Source organism: Scardinius erythrophthalmus (assembly GCF_964197995.2).
Source record: "Scardinius erythrophthalmus genome assembly, chromosome: 16".
Lineage (NCBI taxonomy): Eukaryota > Metazoa > Chordata > Actinopteri > Cypriniformes > Leuciscidae > Scardinius > Scardinius erythrophthalmus.
The window spans coordinates 37331100-37349787 of record NC_138236.1 but is presented as its reverse complement, the minus strand read 5'-3'; the positions used below and the strand labels follow the sequence as shown (position 1 = coordinate 37349787).

Below are 18688 nucleotides of genomic sequence, written 5' to 3'. Positions count from 1 at the left end.
ACAGTGCTGTTCATAAAACTTGAGAGCCTATGAAATATGTAAGCATGCTAGTCAACAGTCTCTTATAGATGTCTTCATACATCTAAAACAGAAGGAATGATCGTGGGAGCTTTGTTTTAGATGTGTGAGCGGGACGCCGCAACACGAGGTCTTTCACCACAGATATCACATAAAGCCGTACACTGCCAGCTACACTAATAAACCATCACTTTCATGAGCGCTGTGAAGTGCGACAAGCCCACGGACAATAAAATGTGCAGCAGTAACGTAAAAAATCAAAGCTTGTTCAAAGTAAAGTGTCTTAAAGAGGGTTTGTCTTTCTACACTCGCTGTGAGAATAAGTGACTATGAATATATGTGCAGCTCTATTGCTGGACTATAATTTCTTAGCTATTCGTCATCTCAGTTAGCACTCTCTTCCTGTGAGCACTTGGCCATTAATGAGGAACTGAGCTGCTCTTGAAAGACTTAATCCATTAAACTTCCACTTTTTAGTGGAACGGTCCTTTTCTGTAAGTGTTCAATTAGTACAATTACCACAGGTCACCTATGCTCCTAAGGCACTGTAGAAAGCTCTGGAAGTGAGTGAAAAATTCACAATGCCACATATTCGGCATCTGTTTTTTCTTATTTTTTTCCTGAATTTTCAATTTTACAAATTTGGATACTAGTTCTGTGAACACACATGCAACAACTCAGAAAGTGAGAGGAAAAAACAGTCAGTATATGTCTAGCATACATGGGAACTCCAGATAATACTGTTTAAAAGACATCCCATGATGCACCTCTTCAAGCCGGTTGAGTGACCTTGGCAACCTGTGGCTACTTTGAATGTGACTAAATTAAAGAGATATCATAATCAATTAAGTAAAATATAAATATGTAGGCCTGTGCAATATTTTGAAGGTAGTGTATATATGAGCGCATTTACGTATAGCTTAAATGTCACAATGTCAGTATTTTTGCAAAGATTTACAAAGCACATAATTGTTTGCTGCAAAATCAGCTCTAGTTAGAAAACAATTATAAAGACAGTGACCGCTTACTGCCTTTTGGTAAATTAAATGTACTTAAAGTTGCAAAAAAAAAGTTGCAAAAAGTTTTTGCAGCAACAGAGCAAACTCTTTTCTGCACAGATATATCGTGATATACAGTATCAGATTTTTTTTGTCCTGTCCGTTGCCATGGTTATCACTGTCAATCATCACATTTTTTGATTCATTCCCACATTTAAATACGGTTGTCAATCCAGAAACTTTGCTGTGTGTAGCATGAGAAATAAAACTTATATTCAAATTGTGAATGGGTTATAAACGGAAAGTGAGCAAAGAGCACTTCCTTTATAATGGCTGAAGCTGTCAATCACATCAGCCTGAGCTCTGCACTTTTGCAAAAACACCCGTTATAATCAAGTTGTCCACACAGTGCAATGAATCTCTTATATACATCGCGTTTAACCATTGTTGGTTGCAATGAAAGGATTCTCGAGTGTGTAGAACACAATAAGTGAGCGCGCTGAGTAAAAACTTGGATTAAAAAATGAGATTAATCACATTAGGGCTTTTCACACTTGTTAACTAGTTAACCCGGGGTCATTGTAAATGGGATCCTGTTATCTTGCTTCACTTTTCACAATGCTCACAATTACCCGAGGTGAACAATTAATCCTGGGTTTGTAACTGGATAGGGTGTTGATGCAGAAACTATTCTTATAGTACTACTATGTTGCATAGGTATCATCATAATATACACACTCATTTAGTTAATCAAAATACAAATTCGTAGACACCAAAAATAGTATAGGTGAGGTTACATTAACTAGTGGTTCTACCATAAAGCATGCATAAAACGCTATACAATACAAAAGACACTATACAACACACAATGTCCTGGTGATTTGCATGTTCATTCATAGCTGGTTTGCCTTTGAATTAATGAAAGAAGTCCTTTTTTACGGGCCATACTTTCCTGTGGGGGAGTTAATTAGTATCTTAACACATAGTTAAGATGTGGATTATTCATTAAATATAACGAATAATTGTCTGATTGGTCCAGACGCTACAGCAGTGTCAGGGTGTTTGGTTGGACAAGCGCAGCATGTGACTTGTATAAATGCTCTAGCATCATGCGTCCTTAAATTATATATTGCTGACTATACTTTGAAGTTTTTTTTCCGAATGGGCTTTTTCAGAGGATAAAAGTAAGAATTAAATGATCTCTTTTTCACTCATCAAACGCTGAAATGGCTGTTTATATTCAACGAGCTTTGTTTCAGTGTCTGTCCACAGCATGTGAATGAGGCACACGATTGTTCATCGGTTGCTAAGTGTCTAGCCGTAACTTTCTACCACTGCATCGTTTCACACCGCACGCGTTTGGCACCACAGTAGCGGGTTAAGAGCGCAAAATCTGTGCTAACCATGCTCTGGAACAGGGCTTTATATCCTGGTGAATAAAAGCAGAGCTTCTAAATTACAAGTGTGAAACATTCCTGTACCCAGGGTTAAAAGTACGGTTTAGGTCGACAATAACCCGTGGTTAAGTGCAGTGTGAAAAGCACTGATACCTTATTCACGGCAGCACCATTTTTGATCTTTTACGGGAATGAAAGTGAAACTGTGAGGGATACACATGCATCTCTTCAGTGGGTTATTCAATGTATTTTTTTTTGGATTGTTCTGCTGATGAAACACTGCAATATTATTATTTTTTAACAGTGGATGCCATTGAAAACACAGTAAGTCTATCCCTCACAGCCTCACTTTCACACCTGTCATGGCGCTCTCTGAATAATAGTCTATTGTGGACTATTTCAGTTCATTGACAACTCTGACTTTTTCACCTGATGCTCTTGTGTAACTCCATGAAGGTTACAGGTGTCAGTAATGATAGAAGCATTATAAATATGTCATATTTCCCAAAACATCATCCACAGCTGTGTACCTGCACCAGCTCCCCATAGCTTGAGTGAGCTCGAGAGAAGGGGATATTCGGCGGGTTCAGGGGTGCAGACGTGACCGTGTCCCCAATAAAGCACTGAAGAAAAGCCCAGAGACGCCTTTGAGATGGAAATGTTACGGAGGTAGCGAGGGTATCCAAGGCGGTATGAATTATTCAAAAGAACCTTTTGAGTCTTGGCGGTCAATATCTGTGACTGAAAGGAGAGACAAGCCCAGAACCGCGCTTCTCAGAATAGGATTCTTAGATCTGAAAGTATGAGCTGGTTTGTCTGTAATAGGCATTTCTGTCAGAGCCGGGAGATGAGGACTAGGTTACGACTAGTTTGGCATAAGAATGTGTGTGAGGATCAGGCTTTGTGGAGCATTGATAGCACAGCCGAGTTCACACACAATGCCAGGCATGAATGAATGCTTGTTTCATGCCCCTTCATGCATGCATGAAAACATGAGTGGCCTGCTATAGATGGTTTACCAAGAAAAGCTGAGAAACAACTCTTTCTTGGTATGTCAGCAATGTTAGATCAGCTAGGTATGCAATGGTATGTTTACTTATATTATAAGGTTCCTCTGAGTCTATCCTTTGAGCAATTGAATTGAATCTGTTCAGTGTATAAAGAGCTCGAGTCTCTTCAGAAACTTTGGACTAAACCACTTAATTCATACAGATTAGTGTTACGATCTCTTTATGAACTTTTTGAATTTTCAAAGTAGTAGTTGCCTGTCAATGGAGGGACAGAAATCACTCAGATTTCATTAAAAAGATCTCCATTTGTGTTCTGAAGATGAATGAAAGTCTTAAGGGTCTGGAACGACACAAGGGCGAGTAAATTATCACAAAATTTAAGAGGTTTACTAAGAAAGCCAGAGAAGAGCAGAAAGCAGGAGATGAAGTAATGATTTAAAACAATTGCACAGGGTTTATTGAATAATCTGACCAGCACACAGCAAGTGTTGTTATGACCGACTGCTTCACAACAACAACATATACAAGTTAATGCAACCTATAAACCTTGCATTATTCCTCTTATCTCCTATTTGTGAAGACAAACATTCCCATGGAAACCTCCCAATCATAAGATAAAACAACAACAAGCATTGCAAGAGCAGTGATAAAAATGACAAAATATAAAAACATAAATAATATGACAAATTAATTAAAGATTAAATCATAAATGGTGTAATTCAAATGACTAGTACATAAATGACTAAGATTATAAATGATTATAAAACTAATTTAAGAAAATAAAACAAAAAACGTATTGTCGCTCTATTGAAGCTACACACAATTTGATATTAAAACTGAATTATTTTTAATAAACACTTATTAGTGGAGGCTCAAACGTGCTTGCTTGACACGCCAGAACCAATGAGTTTTGTTCTCATGCGTCGATTTACCAGGCTAACTTCTTCACATGAAAAATGAGTAATGATGGACTACAAGTTTGCTCTTAAAGAGATAGTTTACCCACAATTCTGTCATCATTTCTTTGTCGTTCTAAACAGTGTTGGTTACCACTCAATTCAATTTAATGAAGAAAAAATACAAGAAATGAATAGAAATGTTTGCTGTATACATGGAGAACCTGAGAACATCAAACCGTTTGCTCCTTGTTAATGATCTAACTGAGTCTGGAAAGCTGGTGGACGGATTGTTAGCAGCACAATAGAGCCCTGCTGGACATTCGCTCGGCGTGTTTTTGTGAGCTGGTTGTAAGGTTAGTTCTGAGCTCACCTCAACAAAGGACGTGGTTGTTTGGGCACCTAAAGGCTTTGAGAAGTTGAGCTTGCCGGTTTTGAAGCGGTTCAGCCCGACTGTGGAAGCGCATTAAGAAGATGAAAGCCAATGCGGTAGTTTAATGTTATTACTGACGTGAGTGAGAGAAGATCACAGCTGAAGACAGTCTGCCTCTCGGTGATAATTTCTCATTCTTTCCTTCTTCTCATTTAATGGAAGACCAAAACAGAATTACTCACTGAATTAAGGTCTTTTTGATATCTATCTGACACAGTTTTAAAGAGGGAAAAAAAGAAAATTCTTTAAAAGAATACATAAGAAATGTGAAGCTTTGAAAGAGTACTTCCTTTTTTCAGCAGTGGTTTGGAATGGAAAAGCACACTAACATAAATGTATATAAATGTATGTTTTTTTTATTGTATGCTTGCACAGAATGCACATTTTCTGTATGCATGTGTAAGACAAACAGAACCTCGTATACTTTGATCTCCTGAGATATGGACAACATACACATAAGGTAGGTAGTCAACCAGAATGCCTATTACCGCCGCGCTAGCTGGCGCGGCAAAAGTAAACCAGTCGCATTTCAAAGCCGTTTGCGAAATGACCGCCAGGTGGCGCAAAGGGACATTTTCACAACAATTGCCGATTTTTAAACGTAAGTGGGTCTAATGACAACAGTAAGGATACATTACTACAACTGTGGTAATTTCCAAATAAGCCTACAACAAACCTGAAAATAAAAAGAGCTATTGCCATTTGCTGTACAATAATGAAACAACCTAAGATTCGGTGGAGTTGAAACTGCATGTTATAAAGTAGCCTAATAATTGTATTATTAAATAAAGAAAGAAAATTTGGTAATGTTGTTTTAACAAACGATACATAAATATAGACTATTATTTGAATGAACAGTGAATTATTATATATCTCTGTTTGCAGGCTATCTGTTTATAAAAAAACAAAAAAAAAACACAGCACAAGGTCTTGTAAAAAAACGTTTTTCATTATTTCAACAAGAATGAGACTGATTACATAAGTAAATGTAGGGGAGAGCGGGGCACAACCTAACGCTTTTTGACTTTCTCAGTTTGTGTAAATCTACTTATGGTTCAGAGTATTTATTTTTTCCCACATTAATTTCCCACATGTCTAGTACAATTATGTGTTTTTGTTTTATTAATACAGTATATACTTTTTTCTTGATATACCCCGAAAGAATGAAAGTGAAATGTGACAACATGCCCCATAGGTGGGGTACATTGTAACATGTGTGGGGCACATTGTAACATAACATATGACAGCTTAAAATGTTATCTGATCTAATAAAAATAAATAAAATAATACAAAACAAACTAAAATATTTTCTAAATAAAATACAATTAAAAAACTTTTTCATATAAAACAATGGCAATTTTTAATAATTAAATATAAACTCATTTTTGAGTTTTGACTACGAACACATGAAAACACAGCTATACAACATAGTTCAAAACAAATAAATAATTAGTAATTTCTGAACATTGACTCTGTCTTTATTCACCTTTTTCTCACGTTTTCTCAATACAATTAATAAAAGTATAGAATATAATAGCATATTTCTAATAGGGGCTCATTGTAACGCAGTGTTACAACCTGCCCCGCCTGCACAACTGGGATTTAAACCCTGCTAGTGTCTTCTGCTAGTTAGCGAAGCATTAAATAACTATCTCAACTGTTTAATAACATATTGGAGATTAAAATAATATCTTATTTGTCTTATTTTAAATAAACACAAAAAATAGAGATGAAAAATTAACTTAAGAAACTTACTTTTGCTATGGTTTAATAAATGTCTATGGATATCTTCCAAAAAAAATAAAAAATTTGGCGGATTTTTTTTTTCTAAGTAGTGTTTATATGGCAACTAGTAAATAAACAAAGTTTCGTCATCCAAGCATGTGCGGAAGTATTTAAAACAAGCGTGTTAAAACTAACCCCGCGTTAGGTTGTGCCCCGCGCTCCCCTAATTTACGGAACGGCGGCGGTAAATGTATTATTCTGGTTGAGTACCAACTGTACAGCCATTAGTCTCCACACCCCACAGAAAGCTTCTTTCCCTCCTGTCATTCCTTCATATTTGTTCTTTATATGTTAAAAATAATTATGTGTAAACACATATTCACATGTGAACATATTCACATAATAAATATTGTGAAAAACAAATTTGTTCTTTGTATGTGTAAAGACTTCTTTCCCTTTACACATCCTTCTCTTCACTCAGTTCACTTAGAAAGTTTATATAAAAATATCAATGCAAGTCATGTTTGGTATCATTTGAAATGTCTCAGTGTGACTGGTATAATGGTCTTGCCTCCACAGAAGTTAACCAAAAGGTAATAAGGGTTTTAGGAGTTTAGAGATACTTTGTTTACCATGGTAAATTGTGCCAAATTAACATCCAAATTAACTTCTGTCCCCAAATGGTGTAAATTTCCCAGGTCTCACTTTGGAGGATGTTTTGTCTGGGTCTGAGTATTTAAAGACATGTTGCAAAAGCCTAACTTTGTTTTAAAGTGGTGTTGTTTCTTGGAGGGCATTTACACCTGCTTTTTTGTCCGGATAGCTATCCGATCAGAGAAAACGCATGAAGTGACCAGGCCCTTTTATTCATTGAAACGGACAGTTCAAACAGTTCACAACTTTGTCACCTTGTTAAAATATCTTTTATTTCAGCGTGTGATCATCAACGTGTGATCGTCAACCAGTGGATCTCTGAGCTGGCTGAGTGAGTGTAGGCGGGGTTTATTTGCATATTCATAGAACTGTGAATACTTAATGAGGCAAGGGTGTCGAGTTACATTCAAGATATTTTAAGGCATGAATAATTTTTTTTCAAGGAAAAAACATTTTAGTATGTAATTTTGGTGATCAAAGATGAGTTTTAAGAGATAAAATGAACTACAAGGGGACTTTAAACAGTATTGACTTACTTTAGAGACAGTTGTCTTGTTTCTAACCATAGATATGTATTTGTACAGTAGTTGTAGCAGTACTAACATTGTGCAAATTAATGCAGCCTTTTGAAAATGAAGAATTTTAAATTAAGATTTTATTTATTTATTTATTTTTCATTTCAGGCTGTACCCTTAAATCGTACAGCTGATGCCCATGCTATTTTTTTTCCAGTTAAGTGGAAACTGAGTGTGCTTAGCACCTGCAAGCCTGGATAATTTCACACCCAAACTAATCCTGTTATTTTCTGATGTTTGGAGATTAATTCTCTCCTGAAACCCCTGAAAAAGTATGCAAAAAGTAATAAACTTAGCATGTATTCAGCTGGTCAGTTTTGTAGACCAGTGTTAAGGCCATTGAACAGGATAGAGACACTAGACTATCCAGCAGTGAGCTTTAGATGGCAATTAAAACAGACGTGTTGCATAATTAACATTGTCATTAAGAGGACTTATGTGTGATTAGATCAGGCTGGTTGTAATGACCTGTCTGAAAACTGAGCTTTCACTTGCATTCAGACAGCTCCGTCTCCGGCTCTTTTGCTCACAAAGGTGTCATGTTGGCAAGTCTTGCCTTTCACAGACTATCCGGCATCAAGTTCAAGAGGCAAGGAGATTGAATCTTTGCACCATGTCTGTGTCTTTCATGTATCGCTCCTCTCAGACTGCGTTGCTGGTCAATCTTTTGTTAAAAACAAATGTAATATATTGGAGAATATCGAAAAGTGTGTCGGCGATTGCTTAAAGAGATCTTTTGAAAATACTTTTGAAAGAAGAGCTCAGACTGTAACTTTCAGAACTCAAAACTTCCTTCCCAGTCCAAAAAGACTAAACCGAAAAAACAGTTTTGAACCTTTTCAGCTTTAAGGGATACTTCACTGATTAGCATTAAGCTGTGTATCAGTAGAAACCCGGTACTATTTTCGAATGGCCGTGCTTCCCTCCCTCATGTCCCCCTGAGACGAGAGATTTCTGTATTGTGTGTCTGGAAAAAACCTCAGATGACGCAAAAATCGTCATTTAGTGTCATCTGAGGCTTTTTTTGTCCAGAGGCGAGAGACTCCAGCCAGTAGGAGGAGCTCGTCCCACACGTGTTCAACCCGCCTATAGGGAGATCTCACTCACAGAATGTACAGATAGTGTCAGCCATATTTTCTTTTTAAGCTAAGCTAACAGGCTCTTGCTCTGTGGAGAAAGCTGAGTGGTTGGCAATCCATAATGGCGGAAGGTAGTTTTGAAGATGAGATGGCCTCTGTTTGCACCGCTAAATGTTTAACCGGCACATGATGGAAACTCATTGCTTGTCCTTTCCTGGTTTTGGCTGTACATCCCGGCACAAAGCAATTTAGCACCATTTCGATGGAAAAAACGCTAGTGTTTAAATTAATTTATCAACTAACTCGTCACACAGACTCACAATAAAACAGCGTCTTTTCAGTTTCGAGTCAAATAGTAGCCTAGTTGTATCATTTCTGCCATGCAAAGGCAAAAGACCGTAACTTCGTTTTTGGTCGAAAATAAGTTATTTATATTTTTGGCACATTCAAGACCTCCTTTATCATGTGGATGAGTATCTTGAATCAATTCTGTTGTTTTGTCGAGAAAATAATGAGTTGTCTTAACAGTAACTTCCAAAAGCCCATGAGAAACCAGGGCAGAACACCATAACACCAGTTACTGTACCGCTCTTTGGCTTTGTTTTGGAACGCTCAAATGGAGTTACGGTTCTCTGCCTTTGTTTAGCCGCGCGTCAATATGAAGTTACTGTGTCGGTGTTCTATCAAATAATGCTACCTACCAGATTGTACGGTTATCTGCCTTTGTTTTACTGTCCATTCAAATTAAAATTACGGTGTAGCCTGTGTACTTTGTACAGCTGCCATCAGTCCCTCTAACTTCTGATGTCCTCGAGCTTTGTCCTGCACAAATGCGGTCAGAACATTTAGTATGGTCTGAAACCGCTCCATCGACAAACGTGCGATATCGATCGCGAAGGATTATGCGGAGTTGACAGAAAAATGTTACACATGCCGTAGCAGATGAATACAACAAAGAACTAAAGCCCGCCTCACCCAGTTCGGGTACTGGACCTGGTTGAAACACTCATGCATCTAGCTGGCAGAGTGCCAAAACTTCGCCGGCGCCTTCAGCCCCGCCCTAAACATGGTCGAGCCAACGCTGGACTAATATATCTATGGAGGTATTTTGTCATGTCAAATGTATTAATAATGCCATCAGAATGCAACCAAAGCACAGGATAGCAATAAGTAGATGGCTATAAATAATTGTAAATCATACAACATAAATGCCATGATCACTAGATTTCATACAGGTGTTATTATAATGATTTTGTTAATGGTGATCAGCAACTAAATATTGATAATGTGGAAGTTACTGCCTTTTGCCTTGGCATGACTTCTCACTTTTTGCTGACAATACAAAGGCAGAGTACAGTAACTTTAAAATAGTGGTCCAAAACAACTAAAAATCTTTAAAGTCATTTTTCTCAGTTCCACACTCTAGCGAGTTAAGGTCTTTTGCCTTTGTAGGGCAGATTTCTTCCGATACTGCCCTCTGTAACCGGTAGGCGTGGCTTGGGAGTGTCCTCGTAGGGCAGGGAAGCAAGTGCATTCTGGGAGTTGTTGTCTTTCATCCACATGAGCCAAAAATACATTTTCTGGCTTTTCTCAGTGTAGAAGACACCAACTTCTAAAATAATTTCATATTTCTACTACATAAATGACCCAATTTAAATACATATTCATCTTTCCAGCGGTGAAATATCCCTTTAATGACATCAGAGAGATGAATGCATTTAAACGTGAACATGTTAACAACACCTATTGGGTGTTTAGAAACTTTCCAGTCACGGCGAGAAAGTGAGATAGATGCTATTATGATCTCGACTGCATGTATAATATCCTGATCTGCTCTGAATATCATAATGAATTCTAATTAAACGAGTTTCGGAAAATCCCTGATCATTTCAGTCTTATCTTAGTGACTTGAGTGTTGACATTTCAGGTTGTATTGCTTCATGAATCTGTCACAATATACAAAGCTGTCCTGTTTAAAGATCAGAGAGATTGGAAAATGCTTATAAACTAATTGGTTATATTGGTTATATGGTTTTTGGTGCAAGAAACCTTGACGAACATCAATGTATCTATGCATGGAGAATCAAAATGTTCTTGATATATTTACTTATATTAGATGTTACTCTACAATAAAAACATACTCAAAACTAACTCTCCTGTTTAAAATAGGGCTGGAACTAGCTAGCGATTAATTTTTCAATCGATTAATATATCGATTATTCTTTTCGATTAATCAAATTGTTATTTTTTCCCCCGGTTAATCGATTGTTTATTTTCTGAACAGTCAATTAATCCTTAGATTAGTTACATTAGTTATTATTTATTGGTAAATTAACCAACTATGAACTTTTACCAAATGATATTATTTATCACAAAAGATAAGGCTTATGCAGTCTAGGCCTAATTAGGAAATGTGTTTAATAACAAGGCTGTGTTCACAGTCACATTTTTGGGATTTACAACAGCAGCTGCTTACAAGTGTGAATCATAAGATGTTTTGTTCATTCAGGAGATTAAAGTAGCTAGCTAACTAACTAAATCAGCATCAAACATGGTGGTGTCCATAAAATGGTTAAGTTTTACAACGATTGACAGCGCATTAATAAATAAATGAGTGTTTCGATGGGTTCATACATTAAATATTTTAAATAACCAACAACAGTGTTAAATGCTTTGTAACCGGTTGCAGAAATCACGTTTGAGCCTGACAACCGTATTATGGGACTGTGTAAAAGATCAGCATAATAGTCCAAATACTGGCGCTGCTGTGTCGTAGTTTTTAGAGAGCCCTGAGATGCTTTTCTTTTTCTTTTCAGATGCTCCTTCATAGAAGCTGTGCTGCTGTGTTTTGCCATTTCAGTTTTACAGAGTGTTCAGGGCACCATTTTATGTGGTCTCTGAAAAAAATCCCTACACTTATGATATCAGGCTCAATAACGTCTGATTGTCAGCATGCACAGAGTCGGAGCCGCCATCATTGGGGATGATGACCATAAACAGTGCGACGAATCGAGGCATTCCACTCAAATCGACTAATTTACAGCAACGCCAACGTGTCGTTCCAGCCCTAGTTTAAAAATATTCATAATTCATTTCCATAATAATTAAATCCTTTACCCTTCTGAAATGCCCCGTTTTGAAAAGCCCCTCAAATTGTGTGTTTTCCGCAGAAAAGGAGGACGGAAAGTGATTTTTTTTTTTAATTAAATTTTTTTTTCAAATATTGGACAGTTTTTGGTGCAAAAAACAAAACAAAAATCTTTGCAAACTTTATATTTAACCTCGAGAAAATATAAAATGACTTGTCATGTTTCATGACCCCTTTAAATCATGTTTATTTGATGTAAAAATGTTTAATATATCGCATACACCTATGTAGTAATGCCTTTTTGTTGTTTAATGCAGTGAACTTGTTTCAAATAAAGGTATTTCAGCTAATTTTGATTCTTTTTTAAAGATTATTCATAAGAAGTAAATAAGTCTGGCATCAGTGCAAAAACATCTGCTTCACCAGATGTTCCACATCATGACTCAAAAATAAATTCATATCAATCAACAAAGCTGTCATGCGCTGTATAGTATAAAATAGACTATAGTTGTCTGCTTGTGATATTGTACCCTTTTACAAAGTCTTGATTTTGTTTACGGGTTCTACTAGAACAGAAACATGAAGAACAATGTTCAAAACACATTATTTTCCTCATATTCTCCATTGTTTAATCTCCTCTCTTCCCAGTTTGTCAGTAACGCTCTGTTTAGTTCCTGTCTCTATGAAGCCACTCCTCCTGAAAAGCACACTGTGCTCTGATTGGTCGGCTGGAGCAGTGTGTTGTGATTGGTCGAGCGCTTCGATTGTGTTTGGGAAATGTCCATAACCGCCAGTTTAACACACTACTAACTAACTCAACCAGGCCCCGCCCCTTTATTCTGCATATGAATTATTTAAATGAGGAATATTGTGACGTGTTCGTTCCGGAAGAAAACTCAAGACTACAATGGAGGCGTTTCAGGGAGTTCAGAAACACTGACACTGATATAGAGAATGCATTAGACAATAAAGAAATTTGAACATTTAAAAAAGCATAATTCGTCCTCCCAGTCAAACTCTCTGCTTTTATTTATATAGCTCAAACATTCTCCCGAACACCTCCACTGAAAAGCTGTGTAAGTGGTGGTGGAATGTTTCATTTTTGGGTGAAGCGTCCATCTTTGAGCGGTGGTTTAGTGTTCAGGCTGGACTGAAGGACGTGTGGAGAAAGACAGATGAATAGGGGGAGCAGAAGGGTTTGCTGTGGGCGAGCCTTTAGACGAGATAAAGAAGAGATCATTCAGACAATCAGCCCGTGCCCCGATGCAATCATCCCATCTCATCTGCTTTCAAGAGCTATCAGGCTTTTTATTGAGCTGTTGTCCTGCAGACAGAGGCAGTCTGATAGCACTCTAACCCTCTGATAGGGTTAATATTAAACCCTAGCCTTTACTACGCTGGCGGCACTTAGTCCTACAAGACACGAGCTCAAATAGTTTTGTATAGATGAATGGGCCGAAATACCTTTAGATGCTGAGCTGCTCTCATCAGCAACTAGAGACCAACTTCCAAATACCACTGCAAGTTAATGATGTAAGGGTCGACTTTTAGTTTCATTTTGTCTAGTCATTTTCTGTCAGACTTGATGACTTAATTATTTGTGCAGTCACGGCTGGCTGAGACTGGCACAGCTTTCACTTTGAATTAAGCATTTCAAACTTTTTGATGGCAAAAAGTCTTTGTATATATATATATATCAGGGATGTGATTTTTCCGGATTAATCCGGAATTCCGGATTTTCCGACCTGAAAATGTGACCTACGTAAATCATGCAGATCTGTTATAAAAAAAAAAAAAAGGAGGGGGGGGCATCTCACAGCCGTCACTATGGTAACCCGGGACGGAACCACAATCGCCGCGAATCGCCGTCCCCGCCCGCGCAACAGGGCCACACCGGGCGGCACGTCAACATGGTTACAGATGGCAAAGAGATGCAATTTTCCCCCGCCCAGCGAGTGCTTGAAGTGCGTCAGAAAGAGAGCGCGCGCGCGATCAGTTGTTGGTAATTTGTTGTGTAGCGTGCGCGACGCCGCATCCAATGTAGACAGCATTGCTTTTTTTGAGGGCGCTTAACACACAGGCTCGTAGAAACGGGCCTGGCAGCTCGCGCCAGTTCGAGACACGGTGAAAGTTTCCTGATTGTGACGGATGGCCGAATTTACATGACACATTATAAATGAGCATTATAGTCTGCGATAGATACAGTGCCAAAAAGAAGAGAAGAGGATAAAAGGGGATAAAGACAGAGGTAAAGTGATGTAGTGAATGAACAGTTTATCTAATTGCATAGGAGTAAGATACTATAATTTCATGGCAGTTATTTTTACCTTAAACTTAATGTTAGCAGTTGTTCTGAGTTATCCAGAGTCTCCAGACTGTGTGATTTTGTAACAATCATGCCAGTTTTAAGACTTGATTTATTATCACTTTTTTATTAATGTTTTACTCTACAGTTGTGCAGTTTTGGGGGGAATACAGTACAGGCCAAACATTTGGAAACATTACTATTTTTAATGTTTTTGAAAGAAGTTTCTTCTGCTCATCAAGCCTGCATTTATTTGACCAAAAATACAGAAACATTTTTTATATTGTGATATATTATTACAATTTAAAATAATTGGTTTTCAATTTATTATACTTTAAATTATCATTTATTTCTGTGATGAAAAGCTGAATTTTCAGGATCATTACTCCAGTCTTCAGTGTCACATGTGACATCCAGTCAATCACATGATCCTTTAGAAATCATTCTAATGTTCTGATTTATTAGTGTTGGAAACAGTTCTGCTGCCTAATAAATTTGATGAATAAAAGGTTAAAAAGAACTGCATTTATTCAAAATTAAAAATATATATTTTCTTATTCTTTCTTATATCTATATCTTATTTAATATCAATTTTTCACAATACTAACAATATTTCAAAAAAAGAAAGAAAAAAATTACTGACCCCAAATAACTGACCAGTAGTGTATATTGTTGTTACAAAAGATTTCTATTTTTAAAACATTTTCTTCTTTTTTTTTTTTCTTTTTTAATTTTAAATTTTTTACTTTTTATTCATCAAAGTATCCTAAAAGTATCACAGGTTATTAAAAAATATTAAGCAGCAGAACTGTTTCTAACTTTGATAATGAATCATCATATTAGAATGATTTCTAAAGGACTGGAGTAATGATCCTGAAAATTCATCTTGCATCACAGAAAAAAAAAATGATAATTTAAAGTATAGGCTAATAAATGGAAAACCAATTATTTTAAATTGTAATAATATATCACAATATTGCATTTTTTTTGTTATGTGTCATACTCATGACATAAGTTGGATGTTGCACATTAAGCAGTTTAAGTTTGGTTTAAAAATGTTTTAAAAATATATACTTTATTTTTTAAATTCAAATAAGTTGTTGTCGTGTCATAAAAAGTTGGATGTTGCACATTTAGCAGTATAGGTTTGGTAAAAAGATATTATGTTTTAAAATTCAAAAAAGTTATTGTCATTGTTGTTATAATTATTATTACTACTATTATTATACTATACTATTACTATAGTATAGTAATTACTATTACTATATTACTATTCTATTATTATAGAATGGTGTTGATGGCGCAGTGGATTAGACACTTGGCTTTGATTTCCACTGCGACACATCCACCAAATAAGTTGTCATTTGTCATACTGTACAAAAAAAGTTGCATGTTGCACAACTAGCTGTAAAATAAATTAAAATGTATTTTTTGTTCAAATAAGTTGTTATGGGTCCTGCTTTACTATCCATATAGATCCGCCACCAGTTTGATTGGCGGCGGCGGCGGGGGGTCGGGGTCGCGCGGGGGGCTGGGTGGTGGGGGGGGGGGGTGTCGTCTCAGTATATTTTCCTGCTTTTTTGTCCTTAGCCAATCACATGCCTGATATATATATATACACACACACACAGTATAAGTCCCATTTATACGGTAAAACATATTATCGGAAAATATTTTCTTTCTATAAGTTCACACTATATGGTTCATACTATTAGATGATACTTTTAGATAAATATACCTGAAGAGAAACATAAACCTGTGGCTGTCAATAGAATAAAATAATTGTGATTTAATCTCATCATTTCCAATCTCTCCTGAGCAGAATTAACCTATTTTTATTTTTTAATTTTTTTATTTTACTTGATAAAATAAATTGTTCTTGCTCTACTTTCTGATTTGACAAGCCACATTAAAAATCATCAACATGCCATTAAAGTCCGAGTCTTTTCCAACGTAAGTAATTTGTTCATACTGAACACAAAACTGCTGTGTGACATGATACATTCACAACCAATAAGAATTATCTTTATCTCAAAAAATATAATATTTCCTACATTTTTTTTATTATTGTTTTTCCAGTGTTAATCCACCAATAATCATTGGGTAAATTAATTAATAGTGCTTTTTTTTGTCCTGTCTTGATGTAGACAACTTCTTGATGTAGTTTTAGCAAATATGAACATAAAGCTGGTTTTGTCTAAAGGGATATGAGGAGACATTTACAAGCAAAATTTAGTTTTGTTCGAATACAAATATATAAATATTTCTGATTAAAACTGTATTTATTGAATATTATGAAATTATTTATATTGTATAAAAATGAATTAAATACCAATAACATCCAGAAAAAGTAAATATGCTCTGCAAAATGCGGGACCTTTAATTCTCAGCAAGTACACCGGGACTCTTATTTTGAAATGTCTTTACTTCCAGCTGCTCATTCATACAGATGAGGGAGATAAAATATGGCCTCCCTCGACCATCTGAAACATATTACAATATAAACACCATAAAGTACACATTGTCATAATTCATCAACAGTAGATCATAAGCAATTGCTGCAACAGTGCTAATTTACTCATTTAATTAGTGGGAGTGTTAGCTCTGAAATTAGTTTTTTATTGTGTGACATTGTAAAGCACATCGGTCAACTTGTGTTGTGTTAATTGTGCTATATAAATAAAGTTGCTATTACTATAGTGAAAATTACCTTTAAAAATGTTGTGTATAAAAACTGAATATGTTAGTAAGCCTTCAAATGTCAAGACAACAGTGATGCAATATTCTGTATATTTATTTTTTATACTGTATCACTGCATATTTTATTCTATATATATATATTATTATTATTATAATTTTTATTATTTTATTCTCTTATTGTTTAGGAAAGCATAAAGTGGCGAGAGATGAATCCAGCAAGCCCACATACGGCTGCCAGGTGACCATCCAGTCCGAGCAGGAGAAGCAGATGATGAAGATCTACAGGAAAGAGGAGAAGAAGGAGAGGAAACGAGAAAAACGAGGGGATGAAGGGGAATCCTGTGAAAGCGCTTTCTATTTTGACCCCGTGGAGCTGAGATTGCAGAGGTGAGCGCCTCTCTAACTCAAACTCAAATTCAAAATTGCTTTATTGGCATGACTGTAAATTATGCAATATTGCCTTTGAATACATAGAAAAATAATAATAAAAAATTCTAAAAAATCTAGAAAGAGAAGAAAATATTACAACTTAAATTTAAATAAACAGTGTAACAAATTAGAACGTGTGAACATTTGATACCACAGTGTTTTAACACACACACACACACACACACACACACACACACACACACACACACACACACACACACACACACACACACAACTGAGGGTCACTGGTAGACAGTAGGGAAACACACGCCTCTCTCTCTCTCTCTCTCTCTCTCTCTCTCTCTCTCTCTCTCTATCTATCTCTTTATCTCTGTCTCTCTCTCTCTGTCTCTCTCTCTTTCTCTCTATCTATCTATCTATCTATCTATCTCTATCTCTATATCTCTATATCTCTATCTCTATCTATCTATCTATCTCTCTCTCTCTCTCTCTCTCTCTCTCTCTCTCTCTCTCTCTCTCTCTCTCTCTCTCTCTCTCTCTCTCTCTCTCTCTCTCATTCTCATTATGGGAACAAGCACCTCTCTACATATCAGAGTGTGTCCTATTGAAAAGCAGAGAGAGAGAGAGAGCTTGATAAAACTGCTATCTGGAGCTTTTGCAGAAGGGATTTTCTCTTAATGTTTAATTTCACAGGATGGAAAAGAGCAATGATCTGTTTAATTAAAAATGCTGCCGTCCAAATGAGGCAGAGCATGAGGAGGGAGATTAGAGATGAGGTGTTAATACCTCACACGTCTCCTCAGCCTTTCAATCATCCCACTGCAAGACAACAACCAAACAAAAATAACTCGCTTTCAATGGGATTGATGAGAAACGCTCATGTGTCATACCGAGACTGCTAAGCGCACCACACAGATGTCTCTTTTGTAGCATTTTAAGCATTTTATTGGACTAAGAAGAGCTTTGAGTGTCAATCTATATTTAATAATTATTAGTATGTGTGGTTATAATTATGCCCTCAGAAAGGTAACAGTTCTGCATGCTCAAATCTTTTGATATTACAATTTAATGCTGATATTCCCACAAATATCCACTCGATAATTAGCATTTTATTTGGAAACATAATCATGTTAACAGGTTTGACATTTTAAAATAGTTTTCTACTGAAATGAACACACCACACACACACACACACACACACACACACACACACACACACACACACACACACACACACACACACACACACACACACACACACACACACACACAGGAGGCTTTTACTTTACCCGAATAATTTACTACCTGAAAGGATGATGGTTTCATTATAATAATGCTAATTATTTTCCTCTTTGTAATAGAATCAATATGACTTCAAATCTTTTAAAGGGTGAATAATAATGTACTAAAAATTAAATAT

The 18688-nt window shown here is 36.3% G+C and overlaps 1 protein-coding gene across 1 annotated transcript in view; it reads left to right on the top strand.

Moving 5' to 3' along the window:
* ascc3 (activating signal cointegrator 1 complex subunit 3) overlaps positions 1-18688 on the top strand; it is a 253571-nt gene that overhangs the window by 26856 nt on the left and 208027 nt on the right. Inside the window, exon 6 of the mRNA XM_081388469.1 lies at positions 17064-17265. Coding sequence (XP_081244595.1) covers positions 17064-17265 — 202 coding nt within the window. The remainder of the gene's footprint in view (positions 1-17063; positions 17266-18688) is intronic.